This window comes from Pezoporus flaviventris, unplaced genomic scaffold, assembly GCF_033815535.1.
Source record: "Pezoporus flaviventris isolate CSIRO_AGI_PZ_B2104156 unplaced genomic scaffold, CSIRO_AGI_Pfla_v1 ptg000007l, whole genome shotgun sequence".
NCBI lineage: Eukaryota > Metazoa > Chordata > Aves > Psittaciformes > Psittacidae > Pezoporus > Pezoporus flaviventris.
Genome location: NW_026892555.1, coordinates 96,747,635 through 96,771,061, shown reverse-complemented (window position 1 = coordinate 96,771,061; position 23,427 = coordinate 96,747,635). Strand labels below are relative to the sequence as shown.

The 23,427-nt window shown below is 37.8% G+C and overlaps 1 protein-coding gene across 1 annotated transcript in view; it reads left to right on the top strand.

Annotated features, from left to right (window-relative positions):
- LOC133267362 (collagen alpha-1(XV) chain-like) overlaps positions 1 to 23,427 on the top strand; it is a 116,608-nt gene that overhangs the window by 39,646 nt on the left and 53,535 nt on the right. Inside the window, 12 exon segments of the mRNA XM_061449642.1 lie at positions 284 to 379; positions 2,241 to 2,364; positions 3,154 to 3,272; positions 5,415 to 5,522; positions 6,244 to 6,270; positions 7,940 to 8,002; positions 11,897 to 11,974; positions 13,992 to 14,054; positions 15,274 to 15,399; positions 18,128 to 18,190; positions 20,600 to 20,635; positions 20,973 to 21,125. Of these exon segments, the coding sequence (XP_061305626.1) occupies positions 284 to 379; positions 2,241 to 2,364; positions 3,154 to 3,272; positions 5,415 to 5,522; positions 6,244 to 6,270; positions 7,940 to 8,002; positions 11,897 to 11,974; positions 13,992 to 14,054; positions 15,274 to 15,399; positions 18,128 to 18,190; positions 20,600 to 20,635; positions 20,973 to 21,125 (1,056 nt within the window).

The following is a 23,427-nucleotide window of genomic DNA, read 5'->3' as shown; positions in this document are numbered from 1 at the left end:
ATATCATGTGTAAAACTGTGTTTGTGAATCTCTTTTTTTGACCACACTCAAAAAGAATTGTTTTCTTTTTTCTGTAATGCCTTTCAGAAAATTAACTATGACTTATTTTTCCGAAGGGTGACTCATGAAACGTTGTAAGAACTGAAATAAGTTAACATTGTAATGACACTAAGGCTTCGCCAACTGAAAAGAAATAATCTGCATTGAAGTAGTTGATTCCTTGGAGATAATATTTTTTTTTCTGACTTTTATGAACTTGCTATCATGACTGGGTTTTGCACAGGCTTCAGGAGACAACAGTGGCAATGGCAGCATTCAAGAAGTTGGAGGTGTTTCGGAGACACAAGAAATCCTTGCACCTTCTCATCTCCCTATAACGGTAAATTTATTTATTTGCTTTACATTTCTGGCTTAATATTATTTTTTTGGATCATGAGGTCTGGATTTTGTCACTAGTTTTTTTGTATGTGGCTAGTTCCAAAGGCACCTATGAGAAAAACAGGCACCCAGCCATAAGAATGATTGCACCTTGCCAGATCAAAAATCTGGTATTTTTGACAACTCAACAGCCAGTACTTTAGGAAGAGTATAACAACAGATTAGGAACATAAATATGGCACTTACTGGGAATACTCTTTTACTCTGGAACAATTTACATCTCAACAAATGCTTGAGCCAGGAGCGTATCTGTGTTTGGTGGACCTCTGCTGAGTTTTTTGCCCTTGAATTTCATGCTTTGTTTTTTTTAACCCAAGGGAATTTTACCATCCTCATCTTCCTGCTGCAGGGTTCCTTAGCTTATTTAATGTTTGTGAAGGACTATCATCTTTTTCTTGCCCTTCTACGCATGTTAACTGCAGCTCTCATTTGGATGTTACTCTACTGGAGCACAGAGTAAATAATTGCTCTTTTCTCACCACAACATTTGTGCTTTTAGAGATTCCTATCACATCATATTCTCTCTTACTTTTTGTGCTCAGCTGAAATTCCCAAAACATAGCCTCATACTAACTCTTATAAGGAAAAAACTCTATCTCAGCCAAAACCAGCACATAAGAATGTTGATTCTCAGCATATCATTCACTGCTGCAGAGTAAAAAAGGTAGAAAATTTGTTTCAATAAGTGTTATTGTTAGATTACTAAAAAATGATTTACATGAACAGAGACCTGAAAGTGTAACAGCTATTGTTTATCATGACATACCACTCCCAGGGAGTAAAAATGTGACATTTTCCTTTGATTTTCCAAATATATACAATCAGTCTTGGATGCCAAAAATGTTATTTCAAGATCTGACAATGTCATGGTAATACATCGATGTCATGCCTGCTTCAGAAGACCTAGAAGTTGCTTATGATTAACTTGAATTCCATAATCAGGCTAGAATCAATGCCCAGAAGGAAAAATGTCACAGAAAATGATTACAGTATATAATAGATTATTCAAAAGGCCGTATCAACATGTCAATAAATAGTAACTGTTTCAACAAGCCTTAAATGCCAATTTTTAGATCATAATACGGTTCAACCCCAGGATGCTTGGTCCACTAAATCTGTTCAGGGTTACCATGACAACATAACCACTTCTAAATCTTATTTAGATGGCAAATGCAGGTTTGCATGATGTGATTACACTGGGACAGCACTTGACCAGGCCTCTAACCCTGGTAGGGAGTAAGCTTTTTGCATTCCTGCATGCAGCTGATACCAGATTATTTAAATGTCTGCCTCTTGCCCACCCACAGACAGCATGGGGAAGGGTGGGTACTAGCCAGCTCTAGGCTCTTAGACTTGAAGTGATAACATTATATTCCTTGTGAGTTATTCCCTCTCTATGTGTTTGACAGGTGTACATGACTTGGTTTGGAAAAGAGGAGTTCAAAAGTACTGTGCTAGGTTTCCTCAAGAACTTGACTAGATGTGTAGTGTGAAGAGGAAAAATGAAATAGAAGACAAAATAAATTAGAAACTTGGTAATGAAGGAGGGTGTATAATTGGCCATCAATAAACTTCAGGTTTTATGATAGCAATGACAGATAATATTTCTAAGGGCAGTAGAACAGTAAGGACAGATAATGGCAAGATATTAAGTGGGACAGATATGGATTTCTGTTTTGCTTCATAAATGTAGTAGTTGTGATTACTATGCTTTGAGCAAGGTAATCTACAGATTCTTGCTTTAAAATATGTGATAAACCTGTTGTCTAAACAGTTCTTTGGGATTTTATGGTTTTCTTTAGCCTGAAGATACGTCAGCTGAGCCAGTGGAAGCCCCCCCAACTATATTGTCTTATTTGGAAGAAAATGATTTCTCCGGAAATCACAGATCAGAAGAAATCTCTGAAGCAGCAGTTAAAGAGCAAGGCACTACTTCATTTTCTTTGGGGGGTGGAGGGTGGTCATTTACATTCTAGATCTGAGTCTGGCATTTCCCTGTGTACGAAAAGCCAGTGCTATATTTTGGGTGATGACAGGAATCAAAAATCCTATGGTTTTGGACATCCTTTGTGTTAGAAAAGAACCGGCACATCAAACATTTGGTCTTTGAAACTGCAGTCTGTTAGGCTGCAATTTGTTAATAGCAGAAACAGTTAAGTGGTAGCAACAACCACTACTAGCCAACACATCCCCCATTTTTCACTCCATTTAGGTGCTTATCTCAGTCATTGTAGTTAAACATGCAAGGCAATAAGAGCACGGAATAATGCTCTGAGTAAGGCAATTTCAGAACATTCCTAGAAAACAGAAAGTAGAACTAGTTATTGTAAAAAGTCCAAAGACAATGTTCCTGTTTGAATTTTATACATACTTCGGATAGTACCTGTTGTACTCTTATTTTTATTGTTACAGAGATGAAAAATAGGCAACCATTAGACTGGAGCTTGAGTCAAATAAGATGATGCAATACAGTCTTTGTTCTTAAAATAAACGTCTGTTTTATAATTTTATTCTCACTTTTTTTCTTTTTTTTCTTTTCCTTCTAAAATTTTCAGAGTTATTAGATGACTAATACTAATATTTGGAATATATTTTGGACATAATCAAAAAAATTTCTTTTTTTTCAATCAACTTGCAGGATCTGTGCTCTGATAGATAGCTCTGGGCTGGTTTATTTTGCTCTGTCTCTCATTAATAAGTGATTATTCTATTTAGATTCAGCTGTCATGGAAACTGAACAAGGCAACAATGAGTCCACCACTGTAACACAGAAAACCTTAAGAGAAGAAGATGGCTCTGGTGATAGTACTTTGCCAGGAGTAAGCAGAGAGGAGGTCTGTATAATGGGTTCATAATATGCCTTATATTTTTGTTCCAAGAGCAAGAAAACATATGAATTTTAAGTGCTTTTCTGAGGTGGTACCTTTATCTAGTCCATCTTAGAAGCATGCCAAACAGAAGCAACTTTTTAAATTCTTGAATGCCCTTTCATGACATCAGACAATAATGCAGACGCTATGCAGAAGTTGGGATCTATAACCATTGAGATGGGCTTGAGATTTTTGACTAACAAACCAAAATTGTTCTTTCAGTTTTGCATTTCTTTATTTTGCATTTAAGAAACTGAGAAACACATAAAATAACCAACATAAATCCTTGCCTTAAAAGCCCATGGTTTTTGTACCTTAAAAGCAGGCAGCTTGGTCTTAGTAAATGCCTTGCAGGTGAAAGTGGTATATAAACAGATTTAAAATTAGGCCCTTTGAGTGCTCACTAAGTGCTTCTGTGTGAAGTACCAAGTGCATAAAAGCAGTTCATTATCACAGTGCTTCATTATCAGGTGGTCCAAACAGAAGTTAAACTCTAAAACACGCTAAACTCTGGAGGAATCCATGTCTAAAATGTGTATCAATGGATTTCCTAGTTGCCCACAGACTATCTTAAAATGCATAGTTTGTGCAAATTATCTCTTTATAAACCAAACCTTACTCAAGTTACCATCCAAGAGGCTGATCCTATATTCCATGTCTTGACAAGGGAAAGACCTCCTGGATTGCACTGGAGAAGTATCTGCAACTCCTAGTTATTTCTTTAAGAAGCAGGGTATGCTCACTACTGACAGCTGCACACATTTAACACCTAGAGAGGAAAAAATAAATCCACTGAAGAAGCAACCAACAGCTTTCCTGGCATTCACAGTAAAAAGATATTTTGATTAATAAAATATTAGACTGAACAACCTTTTTACTCCTAGTAGATGGCCTTATAAAGGAGCAAAGTTGAAGCAAGTCAGCAAAATTGTTTGACATTCTTGTATTACTCATGTCTGTATCAGAGCAGTTATATGAATAAATGTTGTTTACAGCCATGCCCAGCTTCTCTAGGCTGCCAGCACACTTTTTTAGCAGTACTCTAGAAAAGGCTGTATCTGGACATCTTTCATCTGTCAGAGATGCCTTCCAGAAATCCTGGATAGGCTGTCTTGTAAGTGTCCAAGCAGGAATTTCTTTCAGGATCGACCTATATCAACAATCCTGTTATCTCACTCAGCTTATGATCTTACACATATCTTAGTTATCTATGTTCTCTTCTAACATTTTTTCAGATGGGAAAAAAGATCTGTAATGGTAATAGATTTAATAACCTCTAGTCTCTGGGAACTTTCCTAGAAACAAAACCCAATAAGATCCTTAAAAAATCAGTTAATATCTCCTTTGCTGAAAGCTGTCATCCTACCTGACGCTTGGATATTCACTGTATTGCATGCCTCCTAGCTTCATTAGTTACTAAAGAAACTCAAAATATTTCATTGCTGCTGTAAAATGTGAGCAAATCCTAGTGCTTGTTTCAAGATATGATACAACGGTGACTTAAATGATCCATCATCTATACTGGATTTTAATTTAAGTATGTATTAGAGTCTGAGCTTCGCAACTGAAAAGGTTTATTTTGTTCCTTAGACAATTTTTGCTCTTGCTGGTTGTCCATTTTTACTCTTTGCTATCAGTTTCCTCAGTTCCTCTTCTATAACTTTCTTTTTTAACCAAAATGGATATATAAAACTCTTTTGTTAGAGTTGTAGATCTCAGGGTACTTGTTTAAAGCATTCCTAAACATTCATTTTTAACATTCACGATTTTTTTTCCCAGACTGAGTTTGTGAAACTGGTCTTTTTCAAACCTACATTATTGATTCAGACTCTGCAGATCTGTGCAGATCTGAAGTTAGACCATGATCACTTGCATGTGGGTAACCAGCTCTTGTTTTTTTCCATCTCAGTGAGCAATTTATTTAAACTTGCATGAATGATCTCTAATGTGGACTGCCTTTGCTGAATGGAGTATGTTATCTGTATGGTGCCTAACAGGTTTCTGATTGCATTGAACAAAGCAGGAGCTCTAGGAGAGAGGGAAGAAAGGAAAAAAATGGGAAAAGCAATGCAACACATTTTTCATATTTCACATTGTATTGTGCAGGTCCAGAGAGGTCAGGCAGGATCTCCAGGAATGCCAGGAGAAGATGTGGAGAAAAAAGATCAAGGACCTCCTGGACCTCCAGGGAAACTTGGACAACATGGTCAGCCCGTGAGTATTTTCTGTCTATTGAAAGAATTCATGTATTTTAGAAAGGGTCGCTCATCACACATGCATAAAGGGCTGAAACTTCACAACTTCATACACAGTGTCTTACTTCTACAAGATGGGGTTTTAGAGCCACCAAATCAAATCAAGAAGTGTCGTATCTGCTTTGCAGATGTCTCAGCAGCTATAGAAGTGTTGATGAGAGACAATCATCAGAAAGCACAAGGCAAACAGCTGATGTGCTAATATTCATAGAGAAGTGCTCTTTGGGCAGCTTTTGCAGTACTGCACCACCCTCCCAGCTGTCATATTTGAACATGTTCAAAGCTACTGGGCTTCAGAACTCTCAAGCCTCCTTCAGTAGCTTCTGTATATCCAGGATGTTTCATATGTCATAGCTTTCTGAACCATCAGCACAAGATGTATACAGTAAAACATGGATATGCAAGGGGATTGGACTAGACGACCTTTGCAGGTCCCTTCCAACTCAAACCATTCTACGATTCCATGATAATTCTATAATGCTAAATCATATAGAATTATAAATCTGTATCATTCTAAACAGAGGTGAAAAACAGATCACACTGTGAGATAGTATTTCTTACGGTTCTGGTTTGTTTTGTTACTACATGACACATCAAGCTATAGTTCATTGTTTTTCTCTTTTGTTGCTTCTTTGTTACAATGATTTATCTACTTGTCTAACAAGGATGTTTTATTTTAGGGCACTCCTGGCAAAAACGGGTTACCCGTAAGTACTCTTTCATGCATATTTGGTTAACTGAAGAAAACAAAACAAAACATTTTTTATCAGAGACTCAGCTACATGGAAGCTTAAGCAGCAAAGTGCTTTCTTCATGTCCTCTCTTTAGATGGCAGCTCTGGTGCTGCAGTTGACTTCCTCAGGTTGCCTAGAGAGGGGGACCCAGGTTTCTAAGAGAAATTTATGATTTCCCAGTTACAAAGAAAGAGACATGGCATGCTATAAGCAGCTCTGCAAGAGTCCAGATCTGGTGAGTCTGGCTTGGTTTCAGACAGGAACTTCAAAAAAAAAGGGCAAACTCAGACCCAGACCTCTTCCAGGCCAAAAACAATGTTCTTCATTGACTCTTCAGACACACATGTTGCCGTATTGCATGCTCCTAACCTCAGCTGCTGTTAACTTTCCAGATGTACCTCTCAGCCCTCAAGTCTTATGCAGTAATTCAACTGCACTTTCCTGTCCCTGCAGTCCTCTATTTTACCCTTTCTTCTTTCACATTTGCTGTCATCTTCCTATAATGCTCCTTCCACCCCTCTCCAGGTGACTCCCATTCGTATGTCAGTTTACCGCAAGCTGCTGACAGATTGTATATGCATCCTCCACAGTGAAGTATTGCCCAGCAACCCACACAATAACAAATTCATATTCTATAAATGTCTCAGCTGCTGTTTGTGCATCTGTCCCCTGCAGACGCTTGACTACCTGGCTTCTTTGTTTCCTTACTCTTTCCTGTTGCTGTCACTTCATGCATCTGTGTCCTAACTGAATTACAAATAGCACCACTTTATAATAGCACTGACTTTCAAGCTAGTGGAAGTTTCTAGCCAATGATCAGCCTCTATAGGAAGGGCGTGTGTGTTAAGGGTAGAAAAGGTGAACATATATAGAAAGGTTATTTGGGATTAATTTGACTAGTGAGGTTTAGAATGGAAAATATGCTAAAATTGCTATGTAGTACCACACATTCCCTGTCATGAAGCATTCTACTTGGTAGGAGCTGGATATATTCAGGTGGGTCAAGGCAAAAAGGATTTCAGTAGAAGGTGGGAACAGGCTAATGCCAATGATATGATTTGATGCACTCAGGGCAGCAGTTCGCAGTAGTGGCAAATACTCTCTTTTGACCATCACTTCTGTATGAAATTAAAAGTAGGCTTCTTCCAAGTGACCATTTTCCCATAATTTGGAAGTTGTTAGGGAAGAGGAATTCTAGCCCAGAATTCACCTGCTGAAAGCATACTCAGCAACTTCAGAATAAATGAAGAGTTTCTTATCTCTTAGATAAGTAAATGGCTGAGAGACAGAAAATTTGAAGAGGACTTTTCAGACACCTGTCCCGATTTGTTCTAGTGGAGCATTATCGTTTTCAAAATATTTGTCATCAGATCTGTCTGGTTCACCTGTCAAATCCAAATGAAGACTGCCAAGTCTTTCCATCTGTATCCTCCAAACAGGCTTCGCTGCCGCTTTGTTGTGGGCAAAGCAGATTTGGTGAAGCACATTTTGCGCACTGCCGGCTGCAAAGGTGAAGGTCCCCTATCTCCTCCCACTGTGCAAAACAAGAGTTAGAATCTAGCACCCTTATGTCCAGCCTCTGCACAGTCTCTTCAACCTGCATAAACAATAATGTCTAATTTAAAAAATTACTTTCTTTTAGGGCAAAAATGGACTTCAGGGCTTGCCAGGTCTGAAAGGAAAAGCAGGCCTAAAAGGAGAAAAGGTATGTGTCCTGTTAATAACCAACAATCAATCAGATCCCATTTATGCTTGGACAAGTGATAATTTGGTACAGTTTGAGAGAAAGAATAATATTAATAGGGAATCACAGGAAGAATTCAAACATCCTGCTATTCACTCATGAATCTGCATGAAGGGTAGCCATAATAGAAACCATAAGGATTTTTCAAGAACATGAATAAACTTCAGCTGTAGAAAAAGTTGAGCTTTCACAGGGGAACTAAGGAATATATACGTAACACTTAATAAAGTCGATTGCTATATACAACTTCTCTGTGCAACTTACTCCACTGGCTAAGTGATTTAACAGAGGCAATATGATCATATTACTCTTATGAAATTAACATAATGAAAATAAGAGTTAAACCATCTGAAGTAAAAACTTGTATCACTTCCAGGATAAAGTGATTGATAATGGATTAATCTACCATTAAAGCACATGTTGTACACAAAAATTGGCATTCAGCCAGTAAGTCCAAGTGCTAAGTTAATAACTTGTTTCGTGCGTTTACCAAGCCAATTCAGGCTTCATAATGCCTCAGCACTGCCCATGTGTAGCATTGTTTGTTAACTGTTCCCAGTATGCTACAAGAAGACCCTGTGCACGGGTTGTCTCTGTCACTGTAAATGCTCCGCCGCAGTGCTATTCCAGCAGGCTTTTAACTTTGAAATACTCATCATGCGGATGAGTTGCAGTATAGTTCTCATGTTATTTCATGAAAATTGCACCAAAACCCCATACTCAAAATATTAGCTTTAAACATAGCTGAAAGGACACCCGGGGTCAGGTACCTAAGTACTCTATAAACACAGCCAGTTTGTTCTACCTGACCTCAGGGCTAAAGAATAGTCCCCAGCTTTACTTTATTGATTAGAATAGGCATCAGAAGAAGAATGTTTTGGCAGCAGGAGAAGCAGCTTAGCCACAGTGAGCTAATATCTGGAAGCAAAAGACTCCTGTAATTTATTCCTGATAACTTAGGTGGCAATTTTAATAAAGACATCTTAAACTTTATTTTCCATTATTAAAACAGGATTAATATTTTCAAGAGATACTTCAAAGAGGTGTAGTAAACGTACTAAAAAAAAAAAATCAACATACTGAAAAGAACTAAGGAACACTGACAGCTTCATATGCAGAGCTTTTTCTTGGTTATATTTTAGCAGACCCAATTCCTGCAGCAGAAAGCAGGACAGCCAAGAAGACACACACCCTGGTCAGTGTGATTTCCTAGGACCTGTTATGTTAGTGGGGTGAGCAAAGCTTAAAGAGGTGATGTGTGCACACAAAAAAATTCAAACCAGTTATGCTCTCTAAAGACAGTCAGTTCTTTTTCAGCATAATAATACTTAAATTTGAGGAACAGTAGCAAGATCCACCTGCCCGTTTCTGGTTCTTCTAATTGAAAATGGAAAGGTGAGAATGAATGGGGTGCTACGTGTTAGTGCAGAGTGGGGACCTGGCCTGTCACTTTTTCACTGTGGTCCTTGTTGTCAAGGAACCAATAAATTGAGGCTAAATGAAAATTATTGTTCAAATTCAGTTAAAGCTCCACCAACATCAGCTACTCATTTTGGATGTCACGTGTAAGAGCAACTCGATCTAGTTGAAGATGTGTCTGCTCATAGCAGGGGGGTTGGACTTGATGACCTTTGAAGGTCACTTCCAATTTAAATTATTCTATGGATTTGTCACTACCACTTCTGATTCTTAAAATTTACGGCAAATGATCCAAAATGTGCAATCGCTCACTTAAAAAGGGAGGGCTCTCAACATCAAGGAGTTATTTTGGATAGTGTCCTGATCCAAGGGAAGACTGCAGGCCTGCTGCTCCAAGGAGAATCAACTTCTAATGGCTCTCCAGTGGGCCTTCATTTATAACCTAAGTTTTTGCAGGTTTTTGTCAGGGATTTGTCAGGGAGGATGACAGAGATACAGCGAGATGATATGGTCTTTGGAAATGGATACAATTAAGCTTCCAAGACATGACTGTGATCTAAATGGGAGGGATTTTTCTTCCTTGTAGTACACACATTTGGAAGAAATTGCATGAAAACAAGCACAAAATTCTAGCAGGAGCTAATGTAATATTCACTGAAAAAAAAAAAAAGCAAAGGATATGTTAAAATGAATGAAAAGTATCTGTAAATGAGCATGCTGGCAGACAGTGAAAATAACCCGAAATTAACTAAACACATTCTCTGTGAATATGACTAAAGTATCACTATAGAAACCGTTTGACAAAGCCACAGGGAACAAAGAAATTAATGAATACATTTATCTAATGAATTCTCAAGTGTAAAGGGCAAGTGATCAAGAGGCAGGGAAAACTCAGTGTTTCCTGCTATGAACTGGACATACGCATTTAGAGAACATAAAGTGCTAATAAGTCCAGATGACAAATTTGCAGGTCAGAGGGTAAAGCATAGATCAGTAGAGGCTGGCTAACAGTGTTAGTTATGTCTCTATGACTTCTACCCTGTTAAGAAAGCTCAGTGAAAACAGTCTGTTTTCACTGTTTTCTCTGCTCCTGGTGCAAAGTGAGAAAGAGGTCACACCTTACAGCTCTGCAGTGTCAATATGGAGGGCAACAATCTGTGCTATGTGAAAGCATTGGTAGAGGGAAAGCTGAGTTTTTCATTCCCAGTGTTGAGAGAAGCTTCGGGAATTGAGCAGTTACATCACTCTTTCTTTGCCTCTAAATGTACGTCTTTCCTGAAAACAGGATCACCATGTAGGAAGAATGTCTAAAATGCACATTGAGGAACTCATCAGTATGGTGAACTGTGGTTATTGAATGCCAAAGGCAAGAAATGTGAGACAGCTAGGGAGGGAGAAGAAGGCACTGCATTTTCTCCTGGCATTCCCTCCAACAGATGTATTAGGTAAAAAGCGGGCTCAATCACTTTTAGTGGTATACAAGACTTCAAAAAATGAAATTAAATGAGTGCCAATCCTATGATCCTGTGTGCCAACATAAATAATAAGCAGTCATAATGTTTTGCTCTGCCAGCTACTTATGAACCCGTTGCTCCCATTTCAGGGGATGCAGATGCACCTTTCTCCCAAAAGAGTTTAAAATACAAAGGCCAAATATTGCATAGTGAATTCTCCTGAAAAAGGCACATAGACGGTTGAGAATGAAAAGATACATAATAAAATACTTCCAAATTAGATTAAAACAGTTGAGACAGAACATCAGTCCTGACTTGAGTGAAAAATGCTGGAGTTGAGCAGAAAATTCAATAGAAGTTGTAAATATCTTAAGAAGAAGCCCTTCATACTAGCTTCAGCAAAAGGTTAGGGGTGATGTAAGAAAGCCAAAGTAGAAGAGATGGTAGTAATTATGAGGGAAAATGGCACAGTTCTGAACAGGATTTTTTGTTGTCTTGGCAGTCGATAAAGGTCAACACATGGAATAATCATGACATGGTGGTATTGGAGAAAGTATTACAGATGGTGCCAGTGACATGAAGAAACTACTTATTGAGTACCGTGGTGTGAACACACTTTCTACTTACTTATTTATGGAGGGACGGGCCTAAAATGTACCTTAAAAGTGCAAGACCAACAGTAAAACATTGTGACAAGATATTTATACTGTCTAACACTGTTAATGCTGCTTGCACATTTGCAAAATCATTGCAGAAGCCAGAAAGGGCAAAGTCCTTTCTTCCTTTGCCAATACAAAGATCATGTTTCTTGGGAGCTTGTCTTAGAAATTAACAAAGTTCAACTCTGCTCATAGCATCAAAGCAGACACATTTGTTATTTCTTGTGACTAGAAATCCACACAGGCTGCAGCCAGTGCTGAAAAATCCTGCTCTTCGTTTACATGATTAAAACCTTGTTGCTTTATCTTCATTCCCCTTTTAGGGTGATCCTGGCGAGGGATTGCCAGGACCCCCTGGCCCACCAGGACCTGCCGGACCATCTGCTTCTTCCAGAGGATTAGTGAGTATTTGGGACTCTCTGTCATTGAGCTCAGTTTACCACAGAGGAATCCAGAACTAAGTAGGACGTTTCCTTTGGGAAAGTAGCCTGACTGCTACAGAGATAATCATGTTTTCTAAAACACTCATGGAGAAGTGCAAATAAATGGCTGGTTAATGTGTAATGTTATTTACGTAAACACCCAATATTCATATTTTAGAAATCCAGTCGATGTGTGTGCTCTCCTAGGCAAGATCAATAATATATGTGAGAACAACAGACCAAAAATTCCTTAAAAAACATTATAAATCTGAATTATTCATTTCTTCCCTTTGCTGAACACAGAAATGGTTTGACAGTCACTTACATTTGCTGTCATTAACTACTACAACACATACCAGCATGGTGACAGTATTTACATATTGAATGTTCAGTACTTCGGCAGTGTTAAAGAATATGTTTCAGCTTCATCTCTTTTCTGTGCTAGGAACTTTCCCACTGTTTCCATGAGGATACATGTATATGCAGCTTAAAAAGAATTTTCAGTTCATGGTGCGGGACCTTATTTTACATGTAGACACAGCCCATCACTAACAGCAGTGAAGTCCTGTAGTGGACTTTTAAACAAAACTATCTGTCACACTGGGTATTGTGAGTATTTAACAAGATAGCTTATAACATACTTCATGAACAAACTGGATTATGTGCTTCCCTGATCTAGGGTCTGCTAAACTGTACCAATCTGGTTTTGCAGCATTGAAGTAGAGTAGCAGTGTTATGAAGGCCTGCACCATTTAGCATCCACTGATCCTGACTTGAAGACAGCTTCAGATCACTAGGACAAAGTCCTCCAATCCAACAGCTTTTCTTGCCCAAAGGCTACTTCTTTAAATGTAGCAGTGAACACCAGGTCCTGCACCACCTTTACTCTCCTGTTGTCTGTGATGATAGCAAGATTCAAGACTTCTTATTCTCGAGTGAAGGAAGTCTCAGTGCAGTCACGGAATGCATCCCTTACACAGGGGCTTTTGAAACATTAGCTTTGGTGCTATTATAACTGATTTGGGTACTAGTTCTCTGTGCATTTTGGACTGTAGTTTACAAAGCATACACAGCTATGGAATTCATCAAGAACTTGCAACGGGAATCTGTAATGAATTTACTTTTATATGAGATGACATTTCATTTTAAATGTGGTGGAACTCGCATGTAAAAAAGTCTTACTTCAACAGCCAAGTTTGTTGCACATCTTAGTTTAATCTTTTAGTTTTGAAATCATGAGTTCTATGAAACTTTCATAGCAAGCTCTATAAAAATGGATAACTGGACTTCGTTTCACTTTGCTATATATACTATGCTGAGAAACTGCAGGATGGCAAATTTACCATGAATAATACTTTTTTCTTTGGAGGTTTTAAAAAAAAATTTTGACAGTATGTATGCTGCGTATAGTTTTCACTATAGGTTCCACAATATAGGAAGATTGTTGAAAGCTGAAAAAGCTTGAGTCTATGAAATTGTCTTATAGATGAGTACAACTAGATTGCAATACTAAACCCAAACTTTTTTCTAACAAAATATTTTAGAAAATGCTTTATTAATTTCCCTTTATAAACTGCCTCTTTAGGTTCAAGTTGTAGGAATCTTAGAATTTGGGTTTTGACCTAAGAGGCACAATCTAGGAAACAGTGGCCACTTGTTTAGGCAGGGAGCACCACACAGCTCGGTATCATCGCCAAACTTGCTGAAGATCACTCAATCCCACTGTCCATGTTGTCAACAAAGATATTAAACATGATCAATCCCAGTACTGATGTCTGAAGGAAACCACTTGTTACTGATCTTCACTTGGACATCGCGATGGTACGAAACACCAGAAACAGGGCTGAAATGTTTTTTTTTGTATTAGAATTTCCACAGTTTATGACAGTCTGCTGCAGGGATATTGACTATAATTGTATTTGCTGTAATTGTCAAGTGATATTTTCATTTGCAACTTTAGAAGCAGTATTTTAAAATGGAATTCTCCTAATTTCAGAATAGACTGGAACCTGAAGAATCGGGTTCAGGAGACATTGATGGAGAAACCGAGATTTTAAGAGTAAGTATATATTGATGTTTATTTCTCATTAGCATAATAAAGAGGTTTTCTTTCCTCATCCAGACTGTAGAAGGTCCATTTCACAATGCAAATTTTGTACATACTTAATTCACAGCATACAAAAATGCTTTGTAGGGTTTCATTTCAAGATCTGAAAAGGCCTAAGTGTATGTGAGTGAGGAAGTATGAGAAAGAGGACAACAAAGAAGTAAAAGCAAGAGGACTTTTTAAAATGAGAACATGCTTTTAATCTGATTCTGAGAAGACAGTAAAGAGGAGAGAGATGGGAATTACACTGTTCTTTGCTTCCTTTAATTTATAATAACTGTTCTAAAAATTAAGTATTAATTTTACACTACAACTTCCACTGTTGATCCATTTTAATGGCAATTAGAACGTCGTTGTATCCTTGCCCTTGTGAAGAATTTTAACACTGTCACATGAAGGCTGGGTAGTACAGAGGGATGCTTTGGCTTAGTGCATGTTAGAAAGATTTTCATGTACATGTTCCTGAGTGAGGTTCTCTGGGCTGTGTAACATGGGATGCCAGACTTCTGTCCCTGGGAAGGAGTTCCATGCCCCAAAATTTCAAACTGTCCACGTTTGCCTGCTAATACAATCAGTAACAAGGATGAACTTGCACATGAGAAGGAGTATTTGTAAACATACTATTTCTCCTCAAGTAACATATTTCATTCACTTTATTAAATTTAAATGCTCGTGTCTACACAGGATAGATGTTTGGAGCAAATGCCATTTTTACAGCACTTAGCACAGTGAGATCTTGACCATGAATACACATCCTCAGTGCTGCAGCAATAGCATTGCGAAACCCTTTGAAATAAACAGAAAAAACTAACCGTTTCCATGTGCTCAGGGTTAAGTTTAACATTAGGTCGATCACTGGTGTATCTCTAAGGTCTGTACTGAACTAAGGAGAGCCGAGACAGAATTTTTTGGTTTTTGTCTTCCTGCTTGCTGTGCATGCCATAAGGTGAGGTGGCATAGTTCAGAGAGCAAGGATGGAGGAGGTCAATGTGCCCTAGGTGAAGTGTGTATCTGTGAATATAAAATTGGTTCTTAATGAAGCAGAAAGTGGATGGTAACTCAAGCTGATAGTTTTATGGATCTGAATAGTCTGTGTGAACTTTTCCTCTTCCATATATATACAAATGAACCTGGCTAGGGTCATTTCTAACAATGATACTGATTTTTCAAGGGTCCTCCTGGGCCACCAGGGCCTCCCGGACGTCCTGGTCTTCCAGGAAAGCCCGCACCCGATTCAGGTGTAGGACCTCCTGGGTCACCAGGGGAAGACGGAGCTTCTGGTGAAGAAGGCCCTGAGGTGAGTAGCCATTTATGCACAAACATTAATGTTGCTTCTGTCCTACAAGGCTAAGTGCTAAGTCTTACAGCCCATATAATTCTTAAGAATATTGCAGAATATTTTTAACTTAAGAGCTTGGATTTTATGCATACTTTTTATAAAAAAATATATATAATAAATGTCTAGTTAACCAAAGCATATTAATCCACAGCAGGATGTACATTTGGCAGACATACTGGTCAATCTGGACCAGAATAAATAAAAAGTAAGGATGTTTTTACCAACACTGCATAAGCCTAAGGATTACTTTTCCTGCTGTGCTTTCCAGAAAATGAAGTTTGCTAAATCACTTACCTAATCTGCAGGGAATTTTTAGCATAAATTGAATTAAATAAATTTCCTCCTTCAGGAAATCTCCTCCTTGTTCCTCTTCAGATACATAGAAACTCTTACTCCCACTAAGTGCTGTGAATACTCCAGATTAAGAGAATGGCTAGTGCTAAAGACCATGGCACTGAAACAGTTTAGGCATATACTTCATTGTACCTTTTGTCTCACTTTAAACATGAACAGAAGTCCTATAATATAACTAGGAAAAAGGCATAGCTTTTCTACATAAATGCAAAACCCAGCTAGACTTTCCTTGCTTTCAATTAATTACCTTACTTTGTATTTTAATTGTCTGAAGGTAAGCTATTTTGTCACTGAATGAGTGGCTTAGACCTAGCAAAAAACCACATCCTCTGGGATTTAGGAGAGTGTCAAGCATTCTAAAAAATCCTGCAGAGACCTGTCATGAAAATGCCTATTTTGGAAACATTTCTCAGAACCACAGTATCTTCAGAACCACAGTATCCTTAGAGAATAATTATAGGTCTTCTGCCCTCTAATGTAAATTCAGTGTTGCTCCCCAGTGCTTATATATTCAAAATGGAGAAGCATTTTTTAGTAAAATGAAGACTGTTAGCATCTTAAGGCTTTACTATCAGAAGCAGTCTACTCCATGACCAGGCATGTTTTCCCATGTTTTTCTTTATGTTTAGATAAAAATTAAAAAAAAAAAAAAATACAAAGAGTCTAGGATCAGTAAAAGCAAAATTTAATGATTGAAAAAATTTTTGGATTGGAATCCTCATTCAGTAACACATTGAAATAGATGTTAATTAAATTCATTTGCAAATCCTAATTTCAAAAGAGTAGTCAATTACTTGAAGTTGTGTGCAGGCTGAAGTTCTTCCTAAGTCAAGGACTTTGTGACATAACATCTTTCCTGATGAGAAGTGTGTCTTGGAAATGTTTGGGTAAAGGCCTCCTTTTGCAATGGGAAATACTGCTTCTCTAACTGCTCCACATTGCATCTGATACTGACGTGATATTGATGTGATTAAACACATATTTCCTAAATGCTACATGAAACTGAAGTGCTTCATGGTATTGCATATGGATATTTTCTATGGTAATTTTTTAAAAGTAGTTCACAAATGAAAGAATACACCCTGAAGTGAGTAACAAATTTCCAAGTGTTGCTTGCTAGCTACATGACAGAGACTACTCAAAAGCTATAAAGGAAACAAGCAATTTTGGAGCAATGAAACTTAAAATTGCTAAGCAGTTCAGGGAAAATAGTCGGTAAAATTTAGAGCAATTATTGCTGTTAGCCCAACCTCTCTTCTAATTTTCCTGTGTCTATGCAATCATGGCAAAATACAACGTGATTGTGCTTGAAGCATACTGAAAATATTTCCTTTTCATATTGAAAAGGATTGATTAGCTATTTTATCACATACAGTGTATCCAAAGGGAAAAATGGCAGAGGGAGGAGTTAAGGAGTACAGGGAAAATGAGGCCTTTGTGACCATTCTAAAAACACTAGAGGAAAATAATGTTTTCCATCTCCTTCTGCAGCCATACTTATCCTTCCCTACAACAGATGAATAAATAAATGAATAAAAACTCTCAGAGGCCAGAATGCACACCTGTAAACTTAATGAAAGGCTCTCAGAGCCAAATTGAAAAAAGCACAGAGCATACGAATATGTGTGTAACTGCTCCCTTTCTTTCATGCATAGTTACTGAGGGCTGGACTTCAATACTTCACAGATTGACTGGTTGACCCTACAAAGCCATTATTTCCCAGCCATACTGCTCACTCAAATGCATGCTAGGTCATGGATACAACACAGTTGGGTGGAGAACTAAAAATGTGTGTCTTAAGGCAAAATTAAAGTGAGGCACACAGAAAACCTGGTCCACTTTCTGACTTTGTCAATACCAACATTTTCTCAGCTAGTCCTTGCCTGACACTGAGGTTGTCAAAAGTGCGGATGGCAGGTGTGCCACCATCAACTCCCATCATATCTGTAGTAATATTGTCAAAACCTGCTTGGATAGCCCCATTATTTTTCATGCTAACTGTGTAATTACATTATGCTTATTTATATTATTTTGTATTATTTTGTCATTAATTTATACTTTTATATACATATTGTTTGAAATATATTTAGATATGGCTTTGGTACAAAGCAAAACTCTGAAGACAAGAAATACAAATGATTGATAGAACTTAATGGTGTTATATGCTATCTTATGCTGCACATTAGTCTTTTATAATGCTGTATCATCAGTTGATCGAAAATACTTACATACATGCACTCTCGTGGTACCTGCTTTAGATTTACATCTCTACAGATGTATAGATTTTATACGTCTTTATACTTTATAGATTTACCCTGCTTTACATCTACAGGGTCCTCAAGGTCCTCCTGGTCTTGATGGAGTGGCTGGCTCGCCAGGACAGAAGGGAGAAAAGGTAAGTCTGTCTTGCTTCCACTTCAATGAAAAATCTTTGTCAGTTCTAGGCTGAAAAAATCGTAAATAATTGTCCCTGCAATGCAGTGTTGGCTGGTTTCAATTGGTTTTAATTGAATAGAGCTGCTAATAGCTTATTAGAATGTATCTCAAAAGGCATATTCAGAAATCCAGAATTCCCTGTTGGGTACAGTCTCATTTTCTGCAGCATGCAGTATTCAAAATTCAATATGAGCTACTATGGGGAAGAAAGAAAACTCCAACTAGTCCAGACTGGCATAGACTGACAGCATATTACCTTGCAGCAGCCCATATTTGCCTTAACTGCTGACTACTCCACTGCTGCTGCCCCCAGGTAGGATATGCCATTTCCACATTTGTGGCAGTTTCGGCCTTCCTTCAACTCTTAATTAGACATTTCAGGATCCTAACCTGGCAGTTTTCTGTTCACTTGCTGCACTGTTTGGCTTTATGCATGATCAGATGAGTACTTTAGCCAGAAAAAGGGGAGGAGTGGGGAACATACAGATGAAAGCAAGGGATCATAGCATCCAGAAGACAGAATTTCATGTGTTGCCATAGAACCAGAAAGTACATATTGCAAAATTGCCACACTTTTTTAATGTTTGCCCAAATTATTGCATTCATTTTTTTGCACCCAACTTCAAGAAGAATGTGGACAAGACAGAGACATTGCAGCAAAAAGAGCTATGGAGATAGGCAGGGGCCTTGAGTACATGACTAATGAGGAGAGGCTGAAGAAACTCAAACCATTTAATCTGGTGAAAAAGAGGTAAAAGCATGCCCAACAGATATAAAGACATAATTATAACCCTTTAATGAGGACTGTTGAGTCCGTATTTGAAATACTCAATCCATTTTTTTGCACCCCACTTCAAGAAGGTTGTAGAGAAGATAGAGACAAAGACTCCAGGAAAATTTCATTCCCTATTGAGCTTTAGCATCACTGTCCATTTACAAGATCTTGAAAATACATTCCCACGTGTACACTGAAAGTTGACACACTGTAAAAGAAAGTAATGGCCAGAATATTGATTTTTATATAGATTTTTTTTTTTTAATTACAAGATTTTAAAAAAAAAATTCTTCTCTGGAGATTGAAGAATCTGAGTTGTGATTACAAAAAGTTGGTAAAACTGCAGCGCACATTGGAACCAGTAGCTGTCAAGAAGATGCAGTATATATGTTACAAAGCAGACATCGAAATCTTGTGTTCATTGTAATCAGTGGTATGTGTTTTATATAAAGAAATATTAGAAAGAAGTCTAGCTAAAATTAACTTATCCTGAATCACATATTATAGGAAAAGACTAACAAGGAAAGTAATTGGAAGAAAGATAAAATTTTCAGAAAGCACAGAATCCTCAAAAAGCCAAGGACAAATCCACAAAAAAATCAAAACCTCCCTGAGCCTGTTTTTTGAATGTGCATATTTGATAAAATTTTAATTAGAATTGAGGCACCACATATTTGCACCTGCTCAATACAATCCCCAACACCTTGGGATAACAATATTTTTCTATTTCTACTAGAAACCTTGATTTAACCTATATTGCAATTTATACTTTTAATCATTATTCCAGATTAATCCAGAGAAGATTATGGGGGGAAACTGCAGGTTGCATTGAAAATAAAGTCAGTTTATTCCTTGGAGTGGAATTTGGTGGGGGTTTTGCCATTACTTTTGGAAGAAAACATTGTTATCGTTTTAATCCTGGTCCTTACTCATTTTTTTCATACCTCACTTGAGCAATATTTCTATTGAATGAGTAAGGACAGGAGCTTGCCAGTATAATAATTAATCCTGTTAGATTTAGTGCAATTTGGAAAAGAAGTATTTGTGTGCTGTGAATTTCTATCTACTCCAAGAACTAGAAGTGGAAAAAAACAGTATCTAAGTAAAGTAAAAAAAGCAAATCAAATAACTTGATTGCTGAAGAGGAACCTTAAAATCATATTAGTCATCATATCCCTTATTTGGAATGATGCCCTAGATAAATTGTGTGGGATCAGTTTCTAATTCTGTGATATCCCATGAGAGTTTTGACATTTAAGTTCAGAAGCATGAGGATGTGACCCTCAGTGTTTAATTCTATGTGCTCCAGACACAGAATCTGCAGAAATAATTGAAATACAAGATTGGATTGCATCCTGACTGCATACCAGACCAGAGCTATTCATTTGTTGTTATAACTCCTGAATTACAGTTTTTTTTCTTTTTAAATAAGAAGACAATGTTTTCTTATGTCTAATGTTTCATGTAAAGAACATTATGACATCAAATGAAACACCAAAGAAATCTGTGGACATTTTAATTAAGCAAAAATACTATAAGTGTGTTTTTGTTGTGCTCTTACTGTAAGTAATTAGGATTGGTTTTCTTTTACAGGGTGATAAAGGTGTTCCTGGTTCTGCTGGTCCAAAGGTAAAAAAAAAATAAAAACAGTGTCTTTATGTGGTAAGAGTATCACTGTAACAAAACGTGTTACTGAAAAGGTGTGAGAAGCGTAAAAGTTTATTATTGTGAAACCTAACGAAGTTGGCAAACTTGGCTTCTCAGTTGACTAATGTACGCCTCCTTGAAAGTGTCCAAGGCCAAGTTGGATGGCGCTTTGAGAAAGGTATCCCTGCCCATGGCAGGAAGGTTGGATCTACATGATCTTTAAGGTCCCTTCTAACCCAAAACATTCTGTGGTTCTATGATTCTACTTGCATTTACTTATTCGTGTTCTGTTTACCAATAGATTGACTTTTTATTTTAGGGTGATACTGGAGACACTGGATCAATAGGTCCTAAAGGAGAGGCTGGTGCTGTTGGGTCTCCTGGGAAACCTGGACCACCAGGACCTCCCGGCCCCCCTGGGCCCCCTGGACCTCCTGGACCCCCAGGACTCAGCTACAGTTTGGGATTTGAGGTATTTTGCTATCATGGGGTTTGTAGTAGCTATGGATCTACTTCCTTCAGAGGAAGGAGAGCTCAAAGCTGAACTGATGACAGATGACAGTAATTTGCTCAAGACTGAAATTTGCCTACAATTCCTTTTACATTTGACTATATAACTGACCGTGCTAGACTACAGAATTAAAGGACTTTTTGGGGCAATTTTCATGAAACTATTCAGTAGTAACAGCGTTCAGATACTATTTTTGATTCTTATATCATTGCTAATATAAAATACTCAAATACTGTACTACAAGGGAAATCTTCAGCACTTTATTTTTTTCATATAAATAATTTAAAGCAATGATTTAAATGTGCATAGAGACCTGTCAGTATTTGCTGAAATCAAATTGCAGGTCCCCCTTAAACTATGACATCCCTCACTGTCATTCTTGAGGCTGCAAGTTTAGTTTAGGCGTGTCACTTACATAGCATGTAAATTCAGAGACAGATGTTGGACGTTTCTGACCTCATGGTCTGTTCTACTCAGAGGAAAAGTGTTCTATTAAAAAAAAAACAAAACCAACAAACCAAACCCAAAAATGACAAATCTGCTTCTGAAAATAATACTTTCATCACTTTAAAATATGACATCTGGCCAGCTTAAACTGAGCTTAACAAGTCTTTTGAGAACTTAGATGATGCTTTTGGAGCAAAAAGTTGCTTTGCAGAAAAGAAAGGCAAAGGGAGCATGCTCAAGTTCAAGAACAAGAGCTGCTGCATTAACATATTTATGAAGAGAGGTTGGAAAATTGCCTACATCAGCATTGACATATGAGTCATCTTTGTTTAATATTTCCATGCATTTTTCATCTGTAATTTAGCTGCTTAACTCAGGAAAGTCTTTCCAGGGTTTTCATGGTTTTACATCATGGGATATAGTACAAGTTTGCATAGAAACTGAGGGCAGTTTCAGCAGAGAAGTAAACAACATCTAACCAAAATTGTGGCCATCTGTAAAACTGCTGTGGTAAAGTTCTGTTTAAAATATACCAGTTTACTCACACAAGTTTCTCCTGGATTTACCTCTTTTGTATTTCTTTTTTCCTTACTCTAGAGACACTTCGAGTACTCCAAGAACAGAGGTGACCACTAATTCTTGTTTAGAGACATATTCTGATTTCCGATGTCTAGCTAAATAATATTGTACTATATACATTACTGGTTAATAATCTCACTGATATCAGTGAGAGCAGTTCACAAGGTCTTAATCACCAGCACTGTAATTGTTAGCAAGGAACAGCATAAAATCTAAGCATACAAACACTCTATTGCCTTAACTTAGGCACACTGTAAAGGCTAGTATAGACTCTTCTCCTGAATAAATATGTACTTGTCTCAGAATGGGATAAGGACAATGGTAAGCCACAACTTCATCCTAGTCCTGGTCTGAGTTTTAGCCCAGGATGATGGCTTGTCTGACTTACAGTCATCTTCTGTGACCCTTGACGATCCAGTGTTAAGAGATTCTCCAGTCTTCCCCATTCACACTATTTGAATAGAAGCCAACTTTGCCTCATTGTGCCACCAGAGTTCCCCTGTACTATGTATTTAGGACCAAACTCTGTTACTTCTGATACCTATGTCTCTAGAGGAAGAAAGTTAGCAGATAAGCAGAAGAGAGTGGAAACAGGAAGTCCCCAGTTTTATGGACACAAACACAGAAGGATTCCAGCTTTAACCGCAGAAACAATACCTTGACTGGCTTCATCTTGGACTTCATCTAGTCCTAACAGAGTTAGCATGATTGTCATTTCCCTGAGAGGAATATTGCTGTTAACAGGCTTGCTAGTTCTAGCTGATCTTTTGGATGCCCACCCCTGCCATCTGTTAAGGCAGCACCGTGGTCTGCCAGTTCTTTAGGGCAACACTACCTTTTGGTTGGCAGTCTGTTTATTGCTGCAAGGCTGTTTCTGCAAAACATTCCTGTTAGCACTTGCTAGCATCTGTGATCAGCTATGTGCAAAAACCAAATGGCATGGGGTTTGCTGGCACTTACACTTGCCAAAAAAACAGTTTGAGCTGCAGAAGGTACCTGGTAAACCCATTAAAAACATGCTGATGTCAAAAGCGATGGTGTGTAATATAAAGCAAGCATCAAGCACTCATTTAAAAAGGAAAAAAAATATTGGCACAGTGGAGGCAAGGGAAAGAAGGACCCAGAAGCATAGCTTGTGGTTTAATATAAGTAGCGAGCATTTGGTTAAACAGGGAAAAAATATCAGCAGATTGTGTGCTGATATTTGATACATCGATAGCTGATGGTGAAGCAAAAT